General features: G+C 38.1%; 1 protein-coding gene across 13 annotated transcripts in view; it reads right to left on the minus strand.

Annotated features, from left to right (window-relative positions):
* Positions 1-13282, minus strand: part of AHI1 (Abelson helper integration site 1) — a 227252-nt gene that overhangs the window by 127319 nt on the left and 86651 nt on the right. For 11 of the 13 annotated variants that reach the window (XR_004676571.1, XR_004676570.1, XR_004676572.1 and 8 more), the window contains one exon: positions 10590-10616. Coding sequence is in view for 9 of the 13 variants with exons in the window: in XM_034990728.1 (XP_034846619.1) it covers positions 10590-10616 (27 nt within the window). In the remaining 4 variants the exon portion in view is untranslated. Of the gene's footprint in view, positions 1-9605; positions 9648-10589; positions 10617-13282 lie in introns of those variants that run through there. The other 2 variants (XR_004676573.1, XM_034990733.1) reach the window with 2 other exon arrangements.

The following is a 13282-nucleotide window of genomic DNA, read 5'->3' on the forward strand; positions in this document are numbered from 1 at the left end:
CCAAAAACACCACCAGGAAAGCTAGAATAGGATACTTAAATGTCTCTGCTCAAACAGAAAGACTTCACAGTTTTTTTCTAAGCATTTTTAAAACTCTGCTCTTTCTTGACACATTTCTTGAGAGACTAATATCTATGAAGTGGTAAGTGACAACACACAGATTTCAAAGGTCTTGGACAGTTGTTAATTATTATAGTGATTTGAAATTAGCACTCAAAGTATTTTCAGAGCTAGCCTATACATATGCACTACTTTACTTAGAGGGGGAAAAATAATAATAACCATTAAACAGAGTGAAGCAATATCTATTTTTGAAATACATGCTGTGGAAAAGAATTGCTTAATAATTTTACAACAACAGAGAGGTTGGCTAAGATAGTCTACCCTACACGAATCTGCCCTCTTTTCACAACACATTCTTCTGCTTGCTTCATGCGAAAACCACAGTCTGCCAAAGTCAGTTTAATACCTCCAAACTGGGGAAAATGAAAAGCATACAAATTTAATGAAATTCATAATAGAAAAAAAGAAAAAGTATCACCTGAACTTTGTGTCACGTTAATCACAAAAATGTTTTTGCCTACTCTTTCAGAGCAGAAGCAGCTTTGTACAAAATACACAAATTCTAATTCCCTAAGAGAGGGTTAATTTTTTTTTTTTGAGAAGGTTTATTTTCATATTAAAAAAGTCACTGGATCTAAAACTGAGTGCACAACACTGAACAAGCTAACAATTAGTTTCTTTTTTAGTGGTTAGCTAAACTATGAAACCTTTGGGAGATATATAACATTCATTTTCATATACATTTGCAAGCCTAATCATCTTCGCTGATTTTAGATTATATGCTACATTCACCTAAAGTAGAATTGTTTTTAAAATTTCAAGCTGTGAAGACATCTCAAATTGGTTTTAAATTATAACCTGAAAGATGATAATACTGTCTATATACTTATGTTTGTAAATTTGTCTCCCTCCCTCCTCCAGAAGGCTATTTTTTTCCATTAAAATTGAACAACAATGCAGATAATACTTCAATTTGAAGATGGTTCTGGTTGCAAAAAAACCCCCAATGCCCAGGAAACATTCTGTTGCAAATCAAACTTCTGTTATAAAAATTAGAATCCCAATAATTAAAGAACAAGTGAAACAGAAAACTTGAGCCAGAGATTCAGGGCAACTGAAGCCAGGTATCAACATTCTCGTACCATAAATTTAAAGCAGCTTAAGTTCCTGTGATTTCTAGGTAAGTAAAACCTAACAAATGAGTAGCCTATGGTATCATAAAGAGAAATTCAAACATGAGCTCTGCGTCTCTATATATTTTCCTTATAAATTACTACAGTGACGTGAGGGATTAGGAAGAAACACACTTCCTATTGGAAGAGAAATTTCTACAGTGGGGTGAGGTGCCAGAAAATCTCCCCCAAGTCAGTTCATCACTGCTACATGAACTAAAAAACCAGAATTCCAATTTGAATCAGTTATAACGAAGTTTTATTTTGCAGCACTTAATCCAGACTTTTTGAGCCTCTGATATATATACCAAGGACTGGTAGTGCAAAGATGATTAACAGGATTCCCTGTGCAAAGCTTAAAATTAAGATTTGGTGCTGGTTCAAACCACCTATCCAACAACATGCCTTAGTCAAAGTCAATTTAACCTCAATATATTTTGGTTTTCTCCAAACCTTTGCCTCTTTTCTTAATATATTTCCTTACTTCACAGAGAAAATTTGGTCTTCAGCCCTCTGAAATCTTCATTTTCAAACCTATGAAAGAATATACCTCTTGCATCCACCCTCAACCTCTTTTCTTCTAGTGTCCTTCTGTTCAAGATTAATCCCTCCATCTGTTCCCTTGGGAATACCTAAAGTGCTTCCAAATTCTACTTTCAAATGCTCTATTGGCTGTTTCCCTATAGTATATAAGCAGAGATCTTTCTACTTCAGTATAAAAACAAATAGCGAACAATCAAAAATTCTCACAACGATTCCATAATTTCCTTAAGCTTCACTGAAAGCTAAACTCCTTGAAAAACAGCACATAACTGCTATCCATATAACTTAACCATTCAATTTCAACCAAATACAACTATGCTTTTCTCCACCAGAAGACTAAATTTGAAATTAAAGTCACCACACCCAAGACTTCAAATGGTCAGTTAGCAGATTCATTTAAGCGGTTGCGATCTCTAACACTGCCCATCACTCCCTCTTGTTTCTGGAAAACTATTTGTTGGTTTATCCTGCCACTGCTTATCAGGGTTGTTTGTTAGACCCACTGGACCCTCTCTTCCCTCACTCTGTGTGGTTCCCCTGGGCAGTAACGTTTGTTTGCATCACTTCATCTGCCATCTATGCTGACTTTTTTTTTTTTTAATTTTTATGTTGTTAGCCAACATATATCAGTAGTTTCTGATGTAGTGTTCAATAACACCCAGTGCTCATCACAAGACGTTTCTTAAATCCAAAACTCTTCCAATCACTAGGTTCAAGACTAAACTAACTTCTCTTCAACTATTTACTTCCTCAGGGAAAGCTCTCTCTATCCACCTAGTTGCCCCGGCCAGAAAGGTGGGAATCCTACATTGCCATCTCACCCTCCACAGAGAATTAGTCACTAAGTCAATTAAATGCTCTGACATCTGGTCCCACTCTTTCTCCAGTCAGTGCTGTGGGTCAGGCCTTCCTCTCTGCTTGCAAACTACTGCAATCGTCCCCTGATTTGTTTTCCCTATTTCCTGTTTCTCTAATTCTTCTACACGGCTAACAAGCTCTTTCTAAAATGCTAGTTTTACTGAGTAACATTTCTTGTTAAAACCCAGCATCAGCTGTTCCATTAGATAAAGTCCATAGTTTTTAGCCTGGCATACAAAGCTTTCTATATTCTAATAACTACCTCGCTCTCCAACCTTATCGCTCCTTTTCCTACTTTCCAGCTACAACAAAATATGTGTAGCTCTGCAGACTGTCCAGGTTGTTTCATGAACCTGTGACTTAGGTCTTACTGCTTCATTTCCAGGAATGGGCTTTCCTTTTGGCTCCATCTTCCTGGTGGATGCCAACTCCTTTTTCAAGCTTTAGCTCAAGTATTACATCATGTGTGAAAAGCCTTTCAGATTCTCCCAGGAGAACTTACGTCTCCCTCCTTTCTCTCCCCACTATGCCTTGTATCCTCTATCTTCTATTATCACAACACTGGTAACATTTCAGTGTGCTTATCTATTTGGTTAATCTCCATGCACCAGACTATAATCTCCTTGACAGTGAAGAACGAGTTTTTGTTCATCTTTCTTTAGTATATAACTCATATAGCACTAATAAGAACTGCATAGAGGTCAAATGAATTAATATACACGTGAAAGGAGTATGTTTAAAATCTTGCCCAAAGTTAAGGTGGTGTTTGTTGTTGAACCACTATTCTATTCAAATCTCAACTTACTTTTTACCTCTTCATGATAAAAATATCCAAACTTGTTTTAGGAGATTAAAAAAATTATCTTCTCTGGATTCTCTATTTTTTTTTTAAAGATTTTATTTATTTGACAGAGAGACAGAGAGAGCACAAGTAGGCAGAGAGGCAGGCAGAGAGAGAGGGAGAAGCAGGCTCTCTGCTGAGCAGGGAGCCCGATGCGGTGCTCGATCCCAGGACTCTGGGATCATGACCTGAGCCGAAGGCAGGCGCTTAACGACTGAGCCACCCAGGCGCCCCTGGACTATTTTTTTAAATCTTTTTGTTTTTCAGACTTCCCAAATCTAACTTTTTAATGATAAAAATTAGAGAAGGGCTTAAATGTAAGGAACACATTAAATTACATGGTTTAATACTCAAATTTACATCTAGAAATTAGTGTGTGAAATAATAGAAAAAAATATATTGGTTTCTAGCTCCAGTTCCTGGCACAGATCTCCTAAAACCCTGTAATTTCCTAAGTGAAGTACTAGGAGGATCTTTTGTTCTAATATTTGGTCTTTGACTCTGGTTCCAGACACTGAGCTCTTAACATACCTTGGAATTTCCTGGGTGACAGAAATGTCTTTTGTTCTCCTGAAGTGACTCTTGGTGTGTTCTGGGATGAGAGCTGCTCTCCAGAAAGACCACGCCATGATTAGAAGCTTGGAATTTGTAGCCCATCCCTCATTTTCCAGAGAGCGGAGAGGGGCTAGAAATGAAATTATAACTGATCATGCCTACCTGAAGAAATCTCCATAAAACTACCGGCCGTATGGGGTCTGGAGAGCTTCCTGGCTGGTGGCACGTGGGAATGCCGGGAGAGTGGTGTGCCTGCAGAGGGCATGGAAGTTCCAGGCCCCTCCCCACATACTCTGCCCTGTGCAGCTCTCCATCTGGATGTTCATCTGTATCCTTTATAATAAACTGGCAAATAGTAAACTGTTCTCCCGAGTTCTTAGTGAGCTGCTCCAGTGAACTGAGCCTGAGGAATTGTCATGGGAAACCTTCTATTTATACCTGATTGGTCAGAAACACAGGTAACAACCTGGACCTGCAACTGGCATCGGAAATGGTAGAGGTTGGGGGAGGGGGGCAGGTGAAGTCTTGTGGGATTGAGTCCTTAACCTGTGGGATCTGCCAATCTGCCGCCATCCCCAGGTAGACAGTGTCACAACGGAGTCAAATTGTGGGACACCCAGCTGGTATTGCAGAGAGCTGCTTGGTGTGGGAAAAACCACAGCACATCTGGTGCCAGAAGTATTTCGAGTACTGATAGTAGTGCAAGAGTAAAGGAGACACATGGGGGAAAAATGGGCTTTTCCTATCACAAGCAGTTTTTCCTGTTTTCTAAAATTTCCAGGAATGAAATTCCATAATTTCAGTGGCCTACTGTGGCCTGTACCCTCCTACAGTCAAGCCAGTCTCCCAAATATTGTCAAAATAACAACACTTGATTTGCTTTTATATAGTTTTGAAATGACATGAAGAAATAATTACGAGCATTAAAAACAAATTAAAAATTATCAAAAAGAAACTCTCCAAAAAACTGCAAACCGGTATTCTATTCAAATCTCAAATCTCAAAATCTCAAATATCCAAACTTTTTTTAGGAGATTAAAAAATTATCTTCTCTGAATTATCTATTTTTTAATTTTTTTTACCTTTCAGTGAATAATATGTTCTAGGATATATTTAACTATAATTTAGTTATTACCTTACCTTTATAGCATTGTTCTACTAAATATAATTCAATAAACTTTAGCGTGGCTGCCTTTATATTCATCTAGGGTAGGGGATATTAATAATTAAAAAAAACAAATAGAATTCCATGGCGTTAAGCTGCAGAGGAATGTAGAAATTCAGAAATATAAGATCAGAGGTGGAGTCAATACTACATAAAGCTGGGAAAGAAGGAAAGGAGGGAAAACAGGGACGAAAAGGAAGGAAGGAAGGAAGAAAGGAAGGAAGGAAGGAAGGAGAGAAAGCAGAAAGACAGAGATGTTTCTCCTTGAGGGAATTCATAATTTAATTCTGGAAAAGACAGGCAGAACTAATTATCATTTAAGGAAGAATGGGACCAATTATGATGCCAGGTATGAATATAAATGAATATAAATATGTTTGGGAACATGAGAAAAACAAATTAATTCCATTTGTGAGGAATACAAAGCTTAATGAAAATAGACTCCAGGTAATACCATTTCTGATAGGCTTCAATCCAACCCCAAGCAAAGGAAAGAGCGAGGAAATTTGTAAATTATAAATTCATATGAAGATATTTTAGGGCTATAACAATTCAGAGCAATGCAAGACTTCTAATACCAATTACTATCTTGGAGCAATCAGATGAGAACTCTCAGCTTCCCATCATCACATCTGTATCTAAGCATCTACCCAGTTTCTACCTATATGCCTATCAGAAGGGGTGAAAAATCCCTTCTCTTAAGGCCAGTGTCTCCATTAGTATTCAGGACTACAACTTCTTTCACTTTTTCAAGGACTTGAGTCCTGCAATTACCACCTCCATGGTACATTACCCACTTCTCCATCTCCACTGGATTATTCCAATCAGCAAATAAGTATGCTTTAATACTGTCCATCTGAGATTCCTCTTCAGGTCCTGTTTCTCTGCTCCCCGGTCAAAACTTATGGGCTTCCATTTTGTCCTCAACGCACTTCAACTGTGCCACTTAAATGGTTTTCATCAAGGTAACCAAAGGACACCTAGCTAAATACAATCCTCAATTTTCTATCCTCTTTTACTCATTCTCTCAGTAGCATGTGACAGTTTACCACTCCTCTTTCTTGAAATACTCTCCCCCAGGCTTCCCTGACATCCCCTTTTCCTGGCCGAGTGCCTCAGGTATTTAGCTGTCTCTCCCCAGCTGATCTTACTCAATTTCACAGATTAAAAATAGAGAACACCAGCCCTGACTTACTCCCTGCACTCAAGACTCAGAAATCCAATTGCCTAGTATACAACTATATCCCTATCCAAAACTCCACTCCTAAAAATTGCTACCCCCACTCCAGCATTCCTCATCTCATTACCTCCTGCCACTGCCAGCATCTGTACACCTGCTGGGAGGGACACCGACTTTGCATTCCTTCACTTACACCACATCCAATGCATCACCGAGCTGTGTTACATCTACTTCCAAAATACATCGCAAATGTGTCCACTGCCTGCATCTTCGTTACTGCCACTGTTAAACATGAGGCCATGAGTCTGACACAGTTCTAATGCCATGGCGGCTGAGCTTACAGCCTACAGAAGCAAGCCCAAATCTAAGACTGTAAACACCTCAAGGTTACAAAATCGAAACCTAAGGACAACCAATCACCAACAGCCGATTAGGCTTTAAACTAGAGTCAATTTATAATGTCCTTGCTTTGCTTCAGCCTTTTCTCTAGAAAAGTCTTTCTTCAGTTCCTGCCAGTGGAGCACTTCTAACCACTTCCAGTTTGGGACTATGCCATTCAAATAAATTTTTGCTCAAATAAACTTATTTATTAAAATTTTTAATAGGTATCCATTTATCTTTTACACTATCCTTAGTCCAGGCTACCAACTCCTCTTGGATTGCTCCCCTTTTAAAATCTATTCTCACATTCTCCCCAGCTTAATACCTCCATCACTGCTTCTCTGATTGAAACAATATCTAAGTCTTTACTGAAGGTTTAGCAGAACATGTCACCCTCAAATATGCCTCTCTGGCATAAGGATTATTTTGAGAAACTGCAGATACTGGAGAAGCTCTGAAAACAGGTATAGAAGCTGCCCTTTAATGAGGGAAATTTACATTAGAAAAGGGGCCTCTACTAGGAAGAGAGCTGTGTCCAGAGAGAACTTTTCACCTCAGTGGAGGGGAAGCCTTTGTTTACCAAACAGTTCCTCCTCTCACCTTCCCCTGAACTGCCGTCCCACTTTGAAGCCCTAGACCCCTATCCCTTTCCTCCAGTAAAGATGGTAGAAAAGCCTCAACTGCCTGGCAGCTTTGTAGTCTCCTTCTTTGTGGGGCTCCCATATGTACATAATTATTTTTCTTTTATTAATTTTTAAGTCAATTTAACTGTTAGACCAGCCACAGAACCTTGGACAGAAAGGAAATTATGCCTCCCCTGCACTTCCAGGCTAACAGGCATGCATAATCTCCTGATCACCTCTCCAACCTGGCCATCAAACACTGTTTCCCCTTGCTTGCTCACTGTTACTACTTACACACAGTGCTCTTCTTTCTGCTCTCCAGCATGCCAGTTATCTTTCTAGATGAGGACTTCTACAGGGCAGGACCTACTCCTTGTCAAGTGTTTCTCTTGAGAGGCCTTTTAGGAGCATACTTTGGGGGCAGCCCAAGCACACGTGTGTGCACGCGCGCGCACACACACACACACACAATCCTTAGTAGGCAAGGATTAAATAATGTTAATAGAAAAAATGAGGGCGCCTGGGTGGCTCAGTTGGTTAAGCGACTGCCTTCGGCTCAGGTCATGATCCTGGAGTCCCTGGATCGAGTCCCGCATCGGGCTCCCTGCTCGGCAGGGAGTCTGCTTCTCCCTCTCCCACTCCCCGTTTGTGTTCCCTCTTTCGCTGCGTCTTTCTCTGTCAAATAAATAAATAAAATCTTTATAAAAAAAAAAAGAAAAAATGAGTGAATTTTCAACAACATAAAACTTTAGCTGGGATTCAGGGAAGAAGAAAATTAGATACCTGGTAAAAATTTATTATCCTGGTTGTAATAGATGAGAAACTGCAGAAATATACTCTGCTTTCAAGATTAAAGACTTTTGACAATGGTGCTCAGACCATTCAATGGGGTAAGAGTAGCCTCTTCAACAAATGGTGCTGAGACAACTAGAAAGCCACATGCAATGGGATAAAATCAGACCTCTACATTGCATTATACATATAAAAACATGAACTCAAAATAATCACAGACCTAAATGTTAGAGTTAAACATATTAAAATTTTTAAAAAAGGAAGTAAATCTTTGGAATGCAGGTTAGGCAATGGTTTCTTAGATATGACACCACAGCAAAGTGACAAAAGAAAAAAATAGATAAACTGAATTTCATAAAAATTAAAACCTTTTTGTTTTATAGGTCACCATCTAGAAAGTGGAAAGACAACTCACGAAGAGGAATAAATCATCTGATAAGAGACTTCTATCCAGAACATATAAAGAACTCTTAAAAGTGAACATTAAAAAGACAAAAAAAAATTTTTAACTTTTTTTTTAAATAATTTTATTTATTTATTTGAGAGAGAGACAGAGAGAGTGAGAGAGAGAGAACATGAGCAGGGTGAGGGGCAGAGGGAGAAGCAGACGCCCCGCTGAGCGGGGAGCCCGATGTGGGGCTTGATTCCCCAAACTCCGGGATCATGACCTGAGCCAAAGGCAGACGCTTAACGACTGAGCCACCCAGGCACCCCCAGAAAGACAAAAAAAAATTTTTAAAGAATTTGAACAGATATTTCTCCAAATAAGATACACAAATGGCACATCAAAAATGTTCAATGCCATTAGTCATTAGGGAAACAGAAATCAAAAAGCACAATGAGGTATCATTTCTTACCCACTAGGATAGCTATTTCCTAAAAAAGAGAGAAAATTCACAGTGGCACGAATGAGGAGAAACTGGAACACTTATACCTTCCTGGCAGGAATATAAAATGGTGCAGCCGCTTGGGGTAAGTTTAGTTGTTTTGCAAAACGTTAAATGCAGAGTTATCATATGTCCCAGCAATTCCACTCTTTGATATATATCCCGAGAAATGAAAACATATGCTTACACAAAAACTTGCACATACACGATCACAGTACCATTATTTCTAATAGCCCCAAAGTGGAAACAACCCAAATGTCTATAAACTAATGAATGGGTAAACAAAATGTAATATATTTATACAATGGAATCTTATATGGTAATAAAAAATAGTATTTATAACATGCAACAAATGGAGGAATTGTGAAAACCTTATCCTAAGTGAAAGAAGCCAGTTATAAATGACCCCATATTATTTGATTTCACTTACATAAAATGTAAAAAAGTAATGGGTCACTGATACTGGACAGCTCAGTAAGCCCAGTGTTTTCTGACATGTTCCCTCCATAAGATGCCCCATGTGAAAAGAAACAATAGCCTACTACTTACTTCTGTATTCCAAGTGCCTGCCACATGGTAGTAGATGTCTAGTGAATAAAAAAATACTTCCATTGCACTATTACATAAAGCAGTCTTTGAACATACAAACACCATTCTAATTCCCTTTTGAAGGTCTCACCCTTTCATCTCGTGTCAGATATAATTACATTTCATAAATGAATGAACGTCTAATTATTCAACTGAATTTTGGGAGTGGACAGAAGAAGAGGGAAGGACAAACATGGCATGCCATTCCAACTCTTTTAAATTAACATTTATTTTCTTGATGACTGAATTAAAGGCTGGATATAAAATAACCTTGCTTGTAAAAGGAAGAAAGGTGCTGTGTTGAAAGCATCTCGGATACAATTTCGTTGAAATTGTTTAATAATCAAAACCTTTTTACATGCTACTATTTTTAGACTAACTTTGGGGTCTTGAGCAAATCACTTAACTTCAATAAGCCTCAGCTTCCTCCTTTCTAAAACTGGAATAACAATAATATCTAATCTGTGCCTCAGAATTGCTACATAGCTAAATGGAAAAAGAAGTGTGAAACATTGGTATAAATGATCAAGAGCATTATCAGCACCGTGTATCATTGCTATTCCTGTGCAGCTTGCATGCATTTCAAGGCTTATACAATTTACTCAGCATACATCCACTGAACTGTACTGGTGTCTCTTACCTATTAAGTATCGTATATATTTTTCTCAGAGGATCAAATGACTGTGCTGGTCCTTTACTGAAAATATATCCCTATTGCTTAATATTCTTAAATCTTCAAAAATATGAAGGTACTTGCTAAATTCTCAGATTCCTATAGATAATTCCTTGATAAATTCAAGCTCAAATAAGGAAAATACACATCTGATTAACTTTTGTAAAAGTCCTATTAAAAAGTACGAGTGGTACATTTCAATTTTTTGGTACATCAGAGTGAAAGCTACGGTTGTAAAGTTATCTTCCTTCCAATAAAAATTACTTACCTTTGCAGCACAGGCTCGTATCACCTCCTAAAAGAAATACAACAAAGCAAGGAAATAGTCATAATTTCATTTTAATAAAATTATCAACTCTTCTCAACATATCCTGATATTAATCTTTTAATAACCAAAATCAACATTTGGGAGAGTTTCTGTGTCTATCACCCTCACCCTGTACATGTCACACTGCATTGTGAATTAAAGAGACTCAATGTGTTCTTAGTAAATCTAACCTGCCGCAGCAAAAGGCACTGAGAACAAGACTGTGGAGGGCCCACATGTATCTGCCTCAAGAAAAACATGTGGCCTCAATAAACTTAATAACAAACTTAATAATAATAAACTGGTAAAATGCTAAAATTCTACCAGAGCACTAACATGTCTCAAAGACACACCCAGAATTAATTGCCATATATAACTATCTCCATAAATAACAATGCCCACAAATATAATTCCCACATTAATAATTTATTTCAGAGGAAATCTAAGAATAAACCCTACTGAATGGCAAAGTATATGATCAGTATTGAAAGAGCTACAGAAGCGACTGCCTTCGGCTCAGCTCATGATCCTGGAGTCCCTGGATCGAGTCCCGCATCGGGCTCCCTGCTAGGCAGGGAGTCTGCTTCTCCCTCTGACCCTCCCGACCCTCTCCCCTCTCATGCTCTCTCTCTCTCAGTCTCTCTCTCTAAGATAAATAAATAAAATCTTAAAAAAAAAAAAATTAAAAAAAAAAAAAAAAGAAAGAGCTACAGAAAGGAACTGCCTATAATTCATGGGACAAGGCCAAGAGAGGATCACTTCTGAAAAAGAAACTAGTAAAAGTCAACACATAAGGAATGATTTGAAAATTTGCTGCTAAGGAGACACAAAAAATACTCAAGTCCAAAAAAGGTTAGCTAGCATGTATCATCAGCCTACAGCAGAACTAGAGAAAAGAAAAACGGTAATGATGAATGTAGAGTTTAGGAAAAAAGAGAACTGAAAGAGGAACACCAATTTTTTATCCAGAAATTTCTAAGGGAAAGACACTGTGTCTAAAGGATATTAGTAATTCGATTCCTAAAAGGAGAAAGTGAAACTGCCTGGGCATGAGAGTCTACCCGCCTGGACTGAATCTCAGCTCCAGTGCCAGCCATCCGTGTGACATGGGTGATACCACATGGGCTCTGGAAACCTCGGCTTCACCTTCTGTAAAATGGGGGTAATGCTAGCACCCACACCATTTGATGGTTTTGAGGATTAAATACGATGAACATGTAAAGCATTTAGCACATTATGTCAGTTATTATCCATAATTCATTACGTCCGTTATTACTCGTAATTATATAGATGTTAGTTACCACCAAACAAACATTATTAGGTGAAATCTCCTATAGGGCAGAGAAAATAAACCTTTTTTTCAAAGCTGGCGTAAAATGTCCTTCAACCCATCTAATCCCTATTCCTATGACTCTGCTTAATAATCAATTCTGTAATCACTAACCTGGGTTTTAGATTAATTTTAAAAAGGGAGAGTGGTCTTGGGTGGGCAGGCAGCTGGAAAGGTATACCTTTCACTGTAAGATGTTTTTTAGGTTTATAAATCAACTTTTTGTAAGACTGATTACTCCTAGTAGGTACCCCAGATTCTGAGCAAGTCTGGATGCACTGAGAGGATCAAATTTTAAAACCTTAGAATGAATTTTGTCAATACTCTCAATACACTGTCTAGCTAGGAGATCCTATCTGGGCGGCAGTATGCCTTCCAGGGACCTGCTGTAGCAGCAACATACAGTCAAACCTGTTATGTAGGAAACAGCAAAAGGACTACACGGTAAAGCTACAGAGAACACAGACTCCTCTATTTTTGTATCCTTTACTCATTAATGAGTAAATGCCTATTAAACGCCTGTTGAATTAAATTGGTTATGCAATTCACACACCCACCCACACCCTAAGCTTGCACTATATTTTATTTAAAAAAAATTTTTTTTTTTTAAAGATTTTTATTTATTTATTTGACAGAGAGAGACACAGTGAGAGGGGGAACACAAGCAGGGGGAGTGGGAGAGGGAGAAGCAGACCTCCCGCTGAGCGGGGAGCCCGATGCGGGGCTTGATCCCAGGACCCTGGGATCATGACCTGAGCCCAAGGCAGACGCTTAATGACTGAGCCACCCAGGCGCCCCTTATTCAAAAAATTCTTATTGTGGTTACAAAGAAAGAAGTATCTCCAGTAATACAGTCTTCTATAATATAGAAGTAATCAAGTCTTCTCTATCACACTTCTCTGCAGAATACCAATGTTATAGTCTTCAATGGATTAAGTAATAACCTGACAAAAAAAAATTGGGGATCTACCAAAATAAATTATAGGAAACAAGAAAAAGGCATTGTGACAAAAGGTAAAAATCGAGTCAACCTAAATGTTTGTAAATTATAAAAAGAATAGAGCTGCCATGGGAATAAAGATGACTTTTTGTTTTTTATCTCCATACATACTATATACATTATGAAAAAAAACCACTGCAGATAACATTTGAAAAAAAGTTCAGTGAATTGTCTCAACATGGGAAAAATATGGTTTTTCAAAAACACAGCAAACAAAGCTTTCATTTCCAAAGGCAGCTTTGATCTACCTCAATCCCAATGCAAACAGAAACTCCAAATAATTTTTAAAAAGATGTGGTAAAAGCTAAATAAATTAATGATTCT

The sequence above is a fragment of the Mirounga leonina genome, unplaced genomic scaffold (genome assembly GCF_011800145.1).
Source record: "Mirounga leonina isolate KUSES-001 unplaced genomic scaffold, KU_Mleo_1.0 Mir_53, whole genome shotgun sequence".
NCBI lineage: Eukaryota > Metazoa > Chordata > Mammalia > Carnivora > Phocidae > Mirounga > Mirounga leonina.